Source organism: Hydractinia symbiolongicarpus, chromosome 9 (genome assembly GCF_029227915.1).
Source record: "Hydractinia symbiolongicarpus strain clone_291-10 chromosome 9, HSymV2.1, whole genome shotgun sequence".
Taxonomy (NCBI): Eukaryota; Metazoa; Cnidaria; class Hydrozoa; order Anthoathecata; family Hydractiniidae; genus Hydractinia; species Hydractinia symbiolongicarpus.
The window spans coordinates 13,214,824-13,228,707 of NC_079883.1; the positions used below are offsets into that span (position 1 = coordinate 13,214,824).

Below are 13,884 nucleotides of genomic sequence, written 5' to 3' on the forward strand. Positions count from 1 at the left end.
TAATTCTAAACAGCGTTTGTCAGTTCCGTCATTCGCAAAATTTAATTTTTCAAAACCTTGTTTTTTGCAAATTTGGGAATAATAAGTCATTGGGTTTAAGTTCAACAATTTTTGAATTGGCCCGGTTTCTTGGTTATATATCATGATAACAGAAATAATATTGAAATTTCGCCAGTTATAGAAGTGAAGAGGTATCGGTCGATTACTTCCTACCCGAGAACTCTTACATCAATGATAAAGATGATGAGTCCTCCGATGAATCTGATTTGGAGATCATAAGTGGCATGTGCCACACTCTTTTTCTTTTATTAAAAAATATGCTTTATAAAAATACCGGGCTGAAATTTTAGGTTAAAAACAGTAGGTCTATTGTTTGGAAATAATAACCACCCTGGTTAGAAATTTTGGTATTCTTAGCGTGTAAAACAAAAACATTAAACATGCCAAATCATGTAAATAATTTTAGTCATTCGCGAAAATCAATTCTCGCGAAAATCAATTAAAACTATCCATTCGCGAAATTAAATTGTCGCGAAAATTAATTCTCACAAAAATATATTCCATTAAGTAGTTACTGCAATCCAAGGTTGCCATCCTGGTCCTTTGTTCTGCCAAGGTGGTAAAAGTGAAAAGTACACACATTTACCTTTTTCTTGATCGCATTAAACTTTAAATTCTCCTGGAGATAACAAGAAAAAAAGTTGAAAATAGTGAAATTCTGGTTTACGACAAAATATAGAGCTCTGATGACGAGAATGCACTCTGATTCAACTTTTATTTGCTTTGGTTTATGATGATCAATTTCGTGTTGATTTCAATCATTCAAATAGCTCAAGAATTACTTCTTTTGTTTTAAATCGAACTAAACTGTTTTTGATTGGTTAAAAGTTGGAATGATGGAGGCGGGAACTTTGTAAACATCTACAAACGCGTTTTTTCATTTTTAAAGATAAAGATTTATTTACAATATAAGAAAACCAGGAGCAAAAAGGTAAGCAACAAATCAGGGGTTGTATGTCCATTCTTGCTGAATATCAGACTTATCCACTCTCGTAAGACATTCCACTCGTCTCCGCATCTTCAAATATTACTTTAGCTTGACTGGATAAATCGTAAATACACGTCTTTCATAAGCAACATTTAAAGTTAAAAAACAAGAAGATGGAAGGAAAGGGGGAACTTCGATTTTGTTTGGCGAAGGATGCCAAGCCAAATCTCTTTGGTTTAGCTTGACGTACTAGCCTTACTTAGTAGCAAAAGTGCAAATTTGATATTTCAAAGTGAGAAAGAAGACAGCAACTTAAGTAAAGTTTAACCTCAGAAGAAAAATATTGTGTTGCTTATATAAAAAGCGTGTACCTAACGAATACGCATAATATCTGCTCATTCAAGTAATTTTGATAATAGAGAAATTACGCAACAAGGACGGGGTCTGTCTGCCTTGTCCATAATTGTTCGTGTAACGTCATGATAAAAAACGTGACAAAAAGTGATTACAAAGGGTGACGTGAGAAAAAATCAAAACCAATTTGGCTCTTTTCTCAAAACTGCAAGAAATTCCAAACTGACAAAGAAACTGACAATAAGCAGCTGATTTAGGAAAAAGTATATTTTCTTTTTATGCATGTATTTATCAGTAGTATTTTCAGATGACACTAAGGTCTAACGTTCTACCTATACAACCTCAAAATGGTTCATTTTGAGTAAAAGGGAGTTCCATACAAAAATTGTGATTAACACTGGAGTTTGATTTCGTTGTGCGCACTCACTAGCGTCACTCAGCCAACAAAAGTGTAAATTCGATCTTCCCAAGCAAGTAGTCAACAAACCAAGGACTAAGAAACAGTTGAACCTCAGGTAAAATTTTTTAGCAGCATTGAACTTCCAGATTTTGTGTTACAAAATATAAACATGTAAACATAATTTGATCCTTAAATTTTGTTGGCTATTTGAAGCCTTTTGACTGCTTTTTCCGCAATAGCGCAAAAAACGTAAAAGTTTAAGAGTTTTTTGTTAGCGCATTTTGACAAATAAACTGTGCACGAGAGTATCTATTGAGCTCAAGGACATAATTACATGTATGACGACACGTTTTTGCTCTCACGAGATACGGTAAAATACTAAAGGCCGGTTTACATACAACTGCATTTTGCGCCCCGTCGTAAAAAGTGCCGTAACTTTTGATCTACGCATGCGCATTATCAGAATAATGCTGCAGACTTCGCGGGTTTGCATATGCAGGGGCGATTAAAAAAAAGTTGAACAGGCTCACTTTTTGCGAGCTATATTTTGCGCTTCAACTTAACAACCAATCAAAACGTAGAAATCTACATGAATTACAAAAGAATTTTTAATTAGATCATTTCAAAATGGCTAGCAACAACGTAAAGATCTCGCTTCTGTGTTAAATTTTTATCAACGCCAAATGAATGTAGGTAATTAGAATATACATCAATCAAGTGAAGAACAAAATAACACCATGGAATCTGTGGAGGCACTTAAAAAAAGTACTCGTGATCTGACAACATTAAATCCTTAACCAAAACTTGTATAGGCCTTTGGTTCTCTTTTCTATGAAAAGTCGTCTCATCCACATGTTTTTCTTACGTATTTTTTCGGCGTTGTTTATTTCCAAGCCATAATATAAATAATGCTAAGACTAATCTCAGATTTTTCAGCAATAAATTTCGTCTGTTTACAGCAGCCATGCTTTGCACAAAACACGCCAGCAAAAATCGCTAAATGGAAATGGTTCGGCATATGCAATAAAAATCGCGGCGCACTTTACGACTGGGCGCAAAATGCAGCTGTATTGAAACCGGCCGGGAAGAAAGTGTTTGCAAGAGAAGCTTTTGTGGTTCAGCTTTGCAATTATTTTTTGGTCAAAATTTTTCATTTATTTCCGACTCGTTTTTACGCATCAAAGACAATTTCTAATTGACATATTTTGCGGGAAGAAATTTTTGAGATTTTTCCACAAACAAAAAAATTTTCTTCCGCAAACACTTTCTTCCTTTAAAGTAGTATCGTAGAAAATTCTATAAGGTGAATAAAATATAATCAAATCAAAATATACAAATATATATCTTACAAGTAAAAATTAAATAACCTATGTTGTGCGCGCGGTTTCCTCCGCGTGGTCGAGCAAATCTTTAAATTTACGATACTCCCGTTTTTCAACCACTATAACTTTGTTTTCGTTCTTACTATTAACATTTGAACTGTTATTATTGCTTTTAGCACATTTATTTTCTTTGTCTTTCTTTGCAAGTTTAACAGTCTGATTTTCGCTTCCTTCTTCGATACTCTCTCGTTTTCGTTTCGTCGATAAAATCAATGTTTTTATATTTTCCGAAGGAGTACTTGCATTACGTTTCTTTCTGCGGGGTTTATCCGACGATTTAAGCGCTTTTAACTTCGGAGTTGTTTTTACGTCGTCGGTTTTATCGTTTGTCGTTTGCTCAGCATCGGTCGGCTTATGTGATCTTAATTTTTTCCCGTCGAAATCTGATATCTCTTCGTTTTCGGTTGGCACGATTGAATCTGATTTAATTCTCACTGAAGGAGACTTAAGCCATAGCTCCATAAAAGAACGTGAAGATTTCGGTGTCAATGGGTCTTTGCGAATGCAAGATGAGGAGGTTGGGGTCATCAGGTTCAATGAAGTTGGGGTGAAAAGTTTTTGCCGTGGTGTTTGTTTGGGTGTAACAGAAGGTGATTCGACTAAAAGTAATCAAAACTCTCAAACAACAACTCCGAATTGTGTCCTATCAAGACCTAAATGTGGCGAAACATTTGTTCATAAAGGGGCCAATTCATGCGGTAAGGGGTCGTGCATATATACCGTTCCCGAATCCAAGAATGTCGTTATTAACAACCATTTAATTCTTTTCAATCCCAAATCCCGAATTTACCCCCCTTTCATGGACACTCAAATGTTTGATCGTGAATACAACATTCAGGAGGTGAAATCAGAGGATCTGACATATAACAGTCCACACAGCGCGCAGTATTTACGAAAAAAAAACATGTTAACTTAAAAAAGCAACAAGAAAAAATACGTTACCTAAACAATGCGTGCTCTCACAAGGCGTCCTACACAACGGTGACATTAATGATTCTTTGGTCAAAACAACGGGTAGTACAGAGCATCCCAATCTGTGCTTTAAATTGGAAATAACAGGTTTGCAGCAGGACTTATGTTTCATTGGTTGTGCTTCGATGATCTCTTCAGTACCTTATAGATAACAGAAAAGTATGAAATGAGAAAGGCTAACTATTCAAAATCTATATTTACAAAGACTAAATTGGCTGGGGCACTTGGACAGAATGGAGGGGGATAATTGGGTAAGAAAGTGTAGAGACTTAATAGTTCCTGGGGCAAAGCCCATAGGCAGACCGAGAAAGACTTGGCAGGAGGTTATAAGGACAAACTTGATACAAAGGAAGTTGAGTTTGGATCTAACACAGTCTAGATCAGATTGGAAGAGGGTCATTAATATGCCCCGTCCAACCCATGCTAGCATGGAAAACGGACGTTAAGCCGAGAATGATGATGATGATGATGATGATGATGACAAACTAAATGGCAGTAGAAAAATTCTTGAAAAATTACATAATGGTTTTGCTACAAAACAAGCCTGCTGAAAAAAATCACTTTCTGCTTCCAGCCTTTCTAATACTTCCCCTGACTCTTTTTAATTCCATGGGAGGGAAATTTAGCGATTAAAAAAAAAAACGCGAAATTTGTGTGGAATTAATTTTTGCAGTAAACCAATTTTAATGGGTAATTTATTTGTGATAAAAAATTGCGCGTAAAATAAAAAAATATTGCCATTTCAGAATTTCTCTTTTAAGGATATCAAAATGATCAGACAAATGTTGAAGATTATCGCAAAATTTATTTTTGCGTCGAATATCTTTACATTTTCGCCGTTCAAAACTTTTAAAATTAATTTCGGGAATTTTTGAGAACACGGCAAATATTTTACCCGCGAAAATTTCTGATAATACAGAATTACAAAAGCCACAAAAATACCATCAAAAATTAGGGTAACATTAACGAAAAAAACAAGTCATTAAGATACCTTTCTCGTTCGTCAGTTGTTTTTGCTCACATGTACCAACATTTTGAGTTACATCATCTTCTGGTTGTTCTTGAAATAGGCGCCTAAAAATTCCAAGTTTTGATTAAACTTTGAAAGAAAGTTAGGCTGAAAATAAATTTAATAGAATAGCACCATTTTAGTGTAATAAGAAACGTATTTGTCAAAAACTTATCTGGACGGTCTTTCATCGACTTACCACAATCTAAACGTGTTGTCATCAGAACAGGTTACAATCTAAAAGTGGAAAAAAACACAGGGTCGAACGGAGCTTGGTAAGTACATGAATAAGTAAGATTATTAAATATCACATTTACTAGAAATTAACTCGAAGCATCATAACAAGAAAGACATCAATAGGTGAATAGATCGACAAAAAGTAGTAAAGCAATTATATTTTTGCATCGATCGGTGTTAATCGATTCGACTAATTTCGTTTAAGTGGAAGCCCGCCTTAAGCTACAGTTTTCATTAATACTTAAATTTCCGTGGACATAAAATCATGAGGTCATGTCTTCTGAGTGTAACAATTTGTAGTCTATCACGATATGTTCTATATATTTTCGAAGGATGATTTAAAATTCAAAATGACTTGTAATTTAATAATCTACAATACAGGAGAAGCAGCATAAAACTCAATAGTTTAAAACTAGATTTAATAATGAATAAATAGGTAATAATTGTACCTTCTCTCCGTTAGATTGCGACCATGCAACACTTGTCACTTCTCCAAAATGGCCTTTCAACACCCAAGGGGGAGTAGTAGCCATATCTGTTCTCCATATGTAGGCATTGTTGTCTCCAGAGCCACAAAGTAAAAATCTAGGTAGAAAAATTCTGCTGTTTATAGGGAGTCTCGGTTGTGACGCTAGCAATTGTTTGGGAGGACATAGAATTACAAACCTATCATCTGGCGATAAGGCCGCCTTAACGTAAAAAGACGAAGCGATATGACCATGATATGAAGCCACAGGTTGCGTAGAAAGATTAGCTGTAGCGTATTCGTATATAAGATCGTTGGTGCAAACCGCGAAAAGGCGTGATACGGTTGAGTTTAGAACTAAACAACTGTACCCTAAAAAAAAATTTAAGCTTCTTAGAACCTTGGAAAATGCAAAACAATGATAATGTTGTGTTCGATATCATGACATCTTTTTTTAAGCCTGCTACTTGTTCTTAATTAAAACGGAACTGTATATTCTACCAAAAGCTAAAAATTTTTACTTTAAAATAACTTGGCTGATAAACAAAAGTTTTTTTAAAAAAATTAATAATAAATAGGTAAAGATAATTAAAAAAATAAATAAAACAAACAAACAAACCGTGTTTTCTTGGTCCTTTCCCTGGGAATGGTATAACATGAAAAGCAATTGGTTCAGTTTTATGCGTAGAATAACTTTTCCGAACATCCCAATACTTGAGTGTACCATCACAAGCTCCTGATGAAATAATAGTTTTGCTGTCTTGAAAGACCACGGAAGTCACGCTCTGTTTAGAATCCTAAAACAGGACAGTTCACTTTTACTATCTTTTTACCATTTTAATTACCTGAAGGGGAATTGATTTTAGCGCATTTCGCGATTTGACGCGAACTTTATTTTTGCAAAACTTAGTTTTCTGTTTCCTTTTTTAAAAATGATTTACACTAAATTTTTTACATCTGATCTATCTTGCACTGTATAATAGATACCTGAATTCTAACTTCAGTAATCTTTTACATAAAAACCCAGTAAAAACAGCATAAATTGAAAAAAAGAATGAAGCTTTTCAAATTCTTTTTCTGCGAAATTCACATCGAGAGATATTCGAACTTACTAACTTCGCAAAGATTAGTTCTCCCAAAAATTATAAAAACATTGGCAAAATTTTTCACGAAAATTAATTTCCTTAGGATACCCTTTTACCATTTTATTTTCGGACATTTATTTACCTATTCGCAAACACAAATTTATCAATCTTTTCCTCCACAAAAAATTTCTTCCTGTAAGTTATATTACAACTTTTTACTAAAAAATTGAGATCGATAAAGGAACATACGGCACTATATGTTGAAGCTCTTCTCGACCTTCTCTTTTTAGCAGATGAGTTCAAGTTATCTTTTTGTAATAGAACATGTGCGTTGCGTATGGTATTAGTTGGAGTCGTGTATCCATTTCTCATGTTAGTGCGGGTGTCCCACAGCATAATGTTGCCATCACGCGCGCCAGTAAGAAAGACATCTAAAGAATGATCAGGAAATGTTTTAATCTATAAGTAACTGTGGCAGTCACAAAAACAATATTCTGAATTTTCAAACCTATACGGCCTATTTATATGGCTAGATATTGGGAACTAAGCTTATATATGTAGCCAAACCACTGATGAAAGAGAACTATAACATTCAAAATAACCAAACTCTTTTCTCATACCAACTAAGAGAAGGTTTCACACACATTTTCTTATGGCAACTTGGCTAATATTTTGCTTGTTAAAAATGGAACAATGCCTTACTGGTGCTGTTTGGCTGGACTGCAACAGATTTTAAACTGCATGTGTGTCCTCGAAAGATTGATACTGTCTCAGCTTTTTCTACATCCCATAATCTTGCTGTTTGATCACCAGATGCAGTTATCTGAAAAAAATGTTGCAAATCATTAAAAGAAAATTAGAAGAATTTGGTTTTGAAAGAAAGGTATTTACTTCTCTTTTGGCCTGTAGAAAACAGAAATTACCATCTTAGATTCTTTGTTAATCCACGCCAGATCAAAGACAGCATTTGAATGTGCCGACCATTCTGAAAAAAAGAGGAGGCATTCAAAAGCCACAGCCTCCATGTACATAATCTGGATCAATAACTGATATCAGAGCATCTGATTCACCCACCTTTAATCACAAAAGTATTTTAGCCCTGTACAATTCTTTCAACACATAGTAATATAAAATTCCTTACCTTTTATGACGGATCGATCTTTTGTTTTGTTTGTATCCACTAGCTTCACATGGCCATCTTCATCTGCCACTCCCAACATACTACCACCAAGAAGATCTATAAAAGACAAATCATTGTTTATTACCAATCTATAGTGTGAAAAACGTTTTTTAGGGCATTTGTTGATTTTATATGAAAATCAATGCATTCAGCCATTGTTATTATTTTATATCAGCTAGACTCCTTCTAGAGCTGGATTTTTTTAAACAGAAATCTTTCGAACTAACATTCTTAAAAAAGTAAGTCAACCTTAAAAATTAGAAATCAAGGTTTAGTATTAGTAGCTGTTATGTTGTGTTTTCGATTTCTGAATTCTTATAAAAATAACCCAAAGGACACTTGTATACTTCATCTTCATGGTGCATAAAATGCACACACACCTTTTCCTTGGTTATTCCAATTTAGATATATAGGCATGAAAACACCAAATTTTTTTGACATGACCTTTTCTCAACTGAAAAAAAATTACGCCATGGCAGTATTAAAAAATTAAAAATGTTAACTGAGAATAAAAAATATTGTTCTACTTTTGTGTTAACTAAAACAAGAAGATTTCTGGGAAAAAACATCAAAATAATAATTGTACTGTTGTTTTTGATTCTATTTTTTTCTATTCTCACCAGACTATGGCAAACAAATTCACAATGCCAACTATGAAAGGTACTTACCAGGATTAAAACGGGCAACAAATGGAGGGAGCGGCATCTGGAAAAACGAAAACAAGCATTTAAAATTGTAAATCAGTTTTCCCAATACTGGTATTCTGTTTAAATGTTTAATGAAACAATGGTTTGTGATAAAAATCCAAAAAACAGCAAAGCCTGAACATGTATGATTGGGAATTCTTATAAATTTATCTATTGGCATTTAAGTACTGTCTCAAGCTACTTACCCCCATTTCTCCATGAATGTGATATTCATCTTGAGACGAGGAAGAAAAATTTGATACGAGTCGATTAACAAAAGAAACTAAAATACAAAAACATATCGTGCATTTTAAACGTAGCTGTGAATATCGTAAGACTGCTCTTGCACATACATGTCATATTTGATGAGGCTGTGTGGTAGAACGCATGCCAAAACTCCCATATCATATATGATATCTTTTAAAACTTCAGCGATATATATATATACACACAGAAAGTCACCGTATTATGCCAGCCGTAATAAGTCCAATTTTTATTATATAAACACAGGACGTTAACACAATAAATAAAAGCTTCAAGTTGGATTAAATTTTTTATTTGATGTTACACTAAATTTCCGTTTGTATAAAACAAACTTTATCAAAAGTAATAGTACAAGAAATGATATCTACAAATGGTTTTAAAAAAGCTAATCTTTTAAAAAAGTAATTAAATTTAATAAACACAATAAAAAAATAAAAAAAAGGAATGATTAATTTTTAATATCGCAAAAAAAGACAACGAAGTGGTACAAAATTATTCGATTCGCAATTTTATCATTTTCTTCGCAAAGTGATTCACAAAAATAGCTTTTATTTCACAAATTGCGAATAGCGAACTGCTAATTCAAACTCTGTATCTATAAAATTATAAAAAATATCAAAAGATTTAGAAGGGTTGTTATTATCAAAGTATAGTTATCCCAGTCAACATAAGAAATTTTGTAATAAGTGGTTTAAAATTATTTTTGTTAGGAATTATAAAAACTAAGAGAATTGAATGACGGGGAGAGGAAGTGGAGAGCCGTAATTTTGTGAACAAATGTAGCTATATTATAGGCACATCACTAAGGCCTTTGGGTAGTAGACATTGCCATGTTGCAAGTCAGGAAATTGGCTTTTTTAACCTGTGGTTAAGCATTTTATAATTTCCGTTTCGTAACTTGACCGAAACTGTACGCCAATGCCGGATAACATTTTTGTTTTGTTTGACATTATTTAGAATTTTCTGGTATTAGGTTCTAAACAAAATATGGCACTGGCCCATGTAATATTAGGTCCAGAACAGACTGCCGTACTGCTACAGCAGAATACTCTTGACATACATTAACTTCAAAAAATTTCGGACATTAAATTTTTAGACAAAAAATTTTGGACAAGTTTTTCGAATTTCAGACTATCTCAGACAAATTAAAAGACTAAATTGAATTTTGGACATCTGTACTTTTTCAAAAGCACTACTTCTTTAATAAATTTCTCAGTCCAAATCCTTGTAATCTTTTTTTACCATTTCTGGGTTGTTTCTAGAGCGACCATATCAACCAATTATCCATTTAGTGAATCGGTTTCATAATGGTTAAAGTCATGTTGATTTCTATTTTGTTGATGCTTTTTCCTTGGTCAAGGCCCTCGGAAATCTCCTTCGCATACCACTCACTAAATCTGCTTTCGAGAAAAGATTTTGCCCAACCATTGATAGAGAAATCTATTAGTTCGAAAACATGTGTAAGTTTTGGTGGTACAAAAACGCTAACACAGTTATTTTTTTAATTAAGTCAAATATTTTTTGAGTACATTGACCTCTAAACACATTATACAGAAGCAAGCATTTCTGATCTTCTTCTAAGATTAGATTCAGCAAAGGGAAGATAACAGATTTGAGATGTTTAATGACCTTTTCCTCATTACTATTTTTCGTATACGTCATATTAAACCCATGTGGAAATTCAACACCTGTTGGGTGACATAGATTCGCTTTACCCTCATAAATAAGGTGCATTGGTATGAATATCCCAGACTTAGTGCACAAAAAAAATAACAATTATTTGCTTGGATTTTCCATTCTCAATGAGAGAAACACTTTTTCCACCTTTCAAATGAAGGGAATGGTTTGGGCTACATACAGATGCAAATGGGTTTGATCGAAGTCTATAATGAGATTGTCAGGTGTATGGCGCCATCGTTAAAATTCCTTTTAATAAACGTGGTGCAATTGGGATTTTTGCAGTTGTAGCTTTTCATTTGCACATTTTTTACCTTCTTGCTCCATACTGTTCTGTACTTCCATTGTTTTTTTTAGTTTTCTTTTTCACTCAACTTTTTAGCAAACTCTTCTTTTTCTTGATTTGTAAAAGCAGAAGATTAAAAATGTGTTACGACTTCTGAAGGTTTTGGTGAATAATTGAAAAAACCAGTGATCTTTCGTCTTAGACTGTACCTTTCTTGATTATGTTTTTATGAGTAAAAACAGAACATTTGAAAAAAAAAACGTTTCTTATTTTAATGCTCAATTTTTTAACATTTGATTTTTTTTAACATTTGAATTAGAAAAAACTGTTAATTTTCTTGAAAAGATAAGCTGACTCGCTTGGAATTATATAGCATCATCTCAAAATGAATGTCAAATAAGGTTAGTAGTTTGAATAAAGTTTGATTAGTCTTTGTACAAAGGCAACGTTAGCTAAAATTTTCTACTAAAGACACAAGCAAGGAAAGATAGCCTTGATTTGGTCTGAAGCTTTTTTCACTTTTTGATAAGTATGGATTAGCTAGATAAATGAATTGAGATTTTCAACGATTTTCTTTCGATATTTGTGATACAAATAAATAGTAGAGACAAAAAAATCATCTTTACCGATAAAGCGTATTGACGTGAACATTTTTTTTCTTTGTATAAATCTTATGCAACCTTCAAAACGTTGGACGTTGTTTTAGGAAAGAATAGTCCACATAAAACTTTTAAACTGCAACATCAATTGCTAGGAGAGAAACTTAATTTGTTATTGTAAAAGATATACACATCTTTATTGTATGTTTATTCAGTTTCTTTATAATTTAACTTGGAGAATAAAATATTCAAACTGTGAAAAAAAATGATGTTATTTTTACTGTTTGTACAACAAGAAAAAAACTCAAAAACAATATTGTCCGTTACGTTATGCTTTGGTTCGATTCAATGTTTTGTTCGATTTAAATTTGAAGACACTGCAATGCAGGCCAAAAGCAAGAATGCTCCATGAGAGTACACACAACATTGCTCATTTAACCTTTATTTCTGCTTTGTAAAAAAATGTTTTCAAGGTTTTTTTGACTCAGATTTTTTGATTCTTGTTCTTCAACTTTTCTAGATTTTTTGTTAAACAAACAGAAAAAAACCCAGAAACGGAAAGTGCGTTTAATTTAAGTGTTTCTTTTTATACGCTCTGAAAAAAAATGCATATTGTAAATATCTTTTCAGAGGGCTTATTTTTTCACAATCTAAAAGAGGGTGCCGATAAGCCACAAACGCCCACATAAAGTTCAAGTGACTTTTTGAAATTAAATTGGTGGTTGTCTTCCAAAACCGCCCGCACTTTACTAAACTCACCTGGAGCATTACTGAGATGCAATTCCTTGTAACATACCATGCGGACGATAGTTAAAAAAAAGTGCTCTTAAGATAGATAGATAGATAGATAGATAGATGATATGCATATTTTACATGGCTAGCCTCACAAATATTGTGGGATATACCCTGTCTATTATTTCCAGGAGTGGCTATGGCTTAGATGGAGAGTCCTAAAGTATTTAATGCTTATTTTGAGCTACGCAAACCAAATTTGGACCCAGGCTCTACTAGACAACTTTCGGCCAACATCCAACGGCCCACCAGTGTGCCATCTCCCCAATTTCCCTCACATGACTTGGGTTAAACCAGGCCATAGTAACATTCTGTCGCCCATGTTGAATCGCCGTCAAGAGGAATTGAAACCCAGTCTCAGGCACAGAGTACGAGAGCTATAACCACTAGCCTACAGCACCACAAGAGAAAGGAAACACATATATCAAAAAGTAAAAAAGAAGCTCCAGGGACGAGAGTGCATTTTACTCGAGGGGCCGTTTTTGAGATCTTATTTAAACTTTCTATTGACGCAGATAAAAGTTCTCTCCATATTTATCAGTCAGGGAAATCCTCTTAATTAAGCTGTATAGCTTAATTTGGAGATCTCCTAAATAAGCTGTATCATATAGCTTAATTAGGTGACATACATCTAAATTAGGAGGTAGAAAAAGTTTTTCCCCGATTTCTCGAAAAATGTAAATTATAGCAGAATCACCGCTGCAGCTCTTTCATCGTCAGTTTGACCACTATATTATAAAAGAAGAACGGTATTTCCAGCACCCCTGGTTTAAAAGATATGGACTATAAACAATGGTTCATTGTCTATTTAAGCTGTACTGCATCCTAGTTAGGATGTCACGTCACGTGATACATCCTAGTTAAGTGGATATTTTTAAAACTTCAAATTTAGTGGATCTCCGGGGTGCTACGAAAAAACTAATGTATTGGAGATGTTTATATGCACGTAAATATTAGATTTATTAATTTAGATAGATGCTAAAACTCAGTTAAATGTGTGTTTTAGACGATCAAAGTTTTGTACATCTTAACTAAGCTGTAAAACACCTAATTAGACTGTATCATACATCCTAATAATTAAGCTGACATCTAAATTAGGCTGTACAGCTTAATTAAGAGGATTTCCCTGACTGTTTACAATATGGAGTATGACGTAGCTAAATATTTTGGTTGCGAACATATAAGGGACCTGTTCCCGCCTCCGCAACCCTTTATATATTGATGTACCTACCTTCAGTATTCCTTGTTCCTGATATATATTGCCGCCTAAACAGCCAACCCATATTGGAATCCATAATATTAAGGTCAAAAAGAAATAGGGGAAAAAGTGGAATTGAAATTCCGAATGTATCGGGCGACAAAAAAGTTAAGACGGCACGCTTATTTAGGGTTTCCCGCGTAAAAGCACGTCTCGGTTAGACCATATCTCAGGATAAGAAATAACAAACATTAACTTCGTAATCGAGACACATAGTTCCAAGAAATTAGCGCATTGGTGAAAACGAGG

At 33.7% G+C, this 13,884-nt stretch overlaps 1 protein-coding gene across 1 annotated transcript; it reads right to left on the reverse strand.

The window, feature by feature from the left end:
• Positions 1-3,036: 3,036 nt before the first annotated feature.
• Positions 3,037-13,767, reverse strand: LOC130656305 (denticleless protein homolog). Its single transcript, XM_057459138.1, has 14 exons — positions 13,609-13,767; positions 8,966-9,042; positions 8,742-8,778; positions 8,035-8,130; positions 7,817-7,878; positions 7,596-7,716; positions 7,143-7,324; positions 6,428-6,605; positions 6,009-6,180; positions 5,792-5,927; positions 5,305-5,342; positions 5,088-5,170; positions 4,067-4,237; positions 3,037-3,723 (listed from the first exon to the last, which is right to left on the reverse strand). The coding sequence occupies exons 1-14, from the start codon at positions 13,670-13,672 to the stop codon at positions 3,110-3,112; spliced, it is 2,031 nt and encodes a 676-aa protein (XP_057315121.1). The 5' UTR covers positions 13,673-13,767; the 3' UTR covers positions 3,037-3,109.
• Between the last annotated feature and the right edge of the window lie 117 nt (positions 13,768-13,884).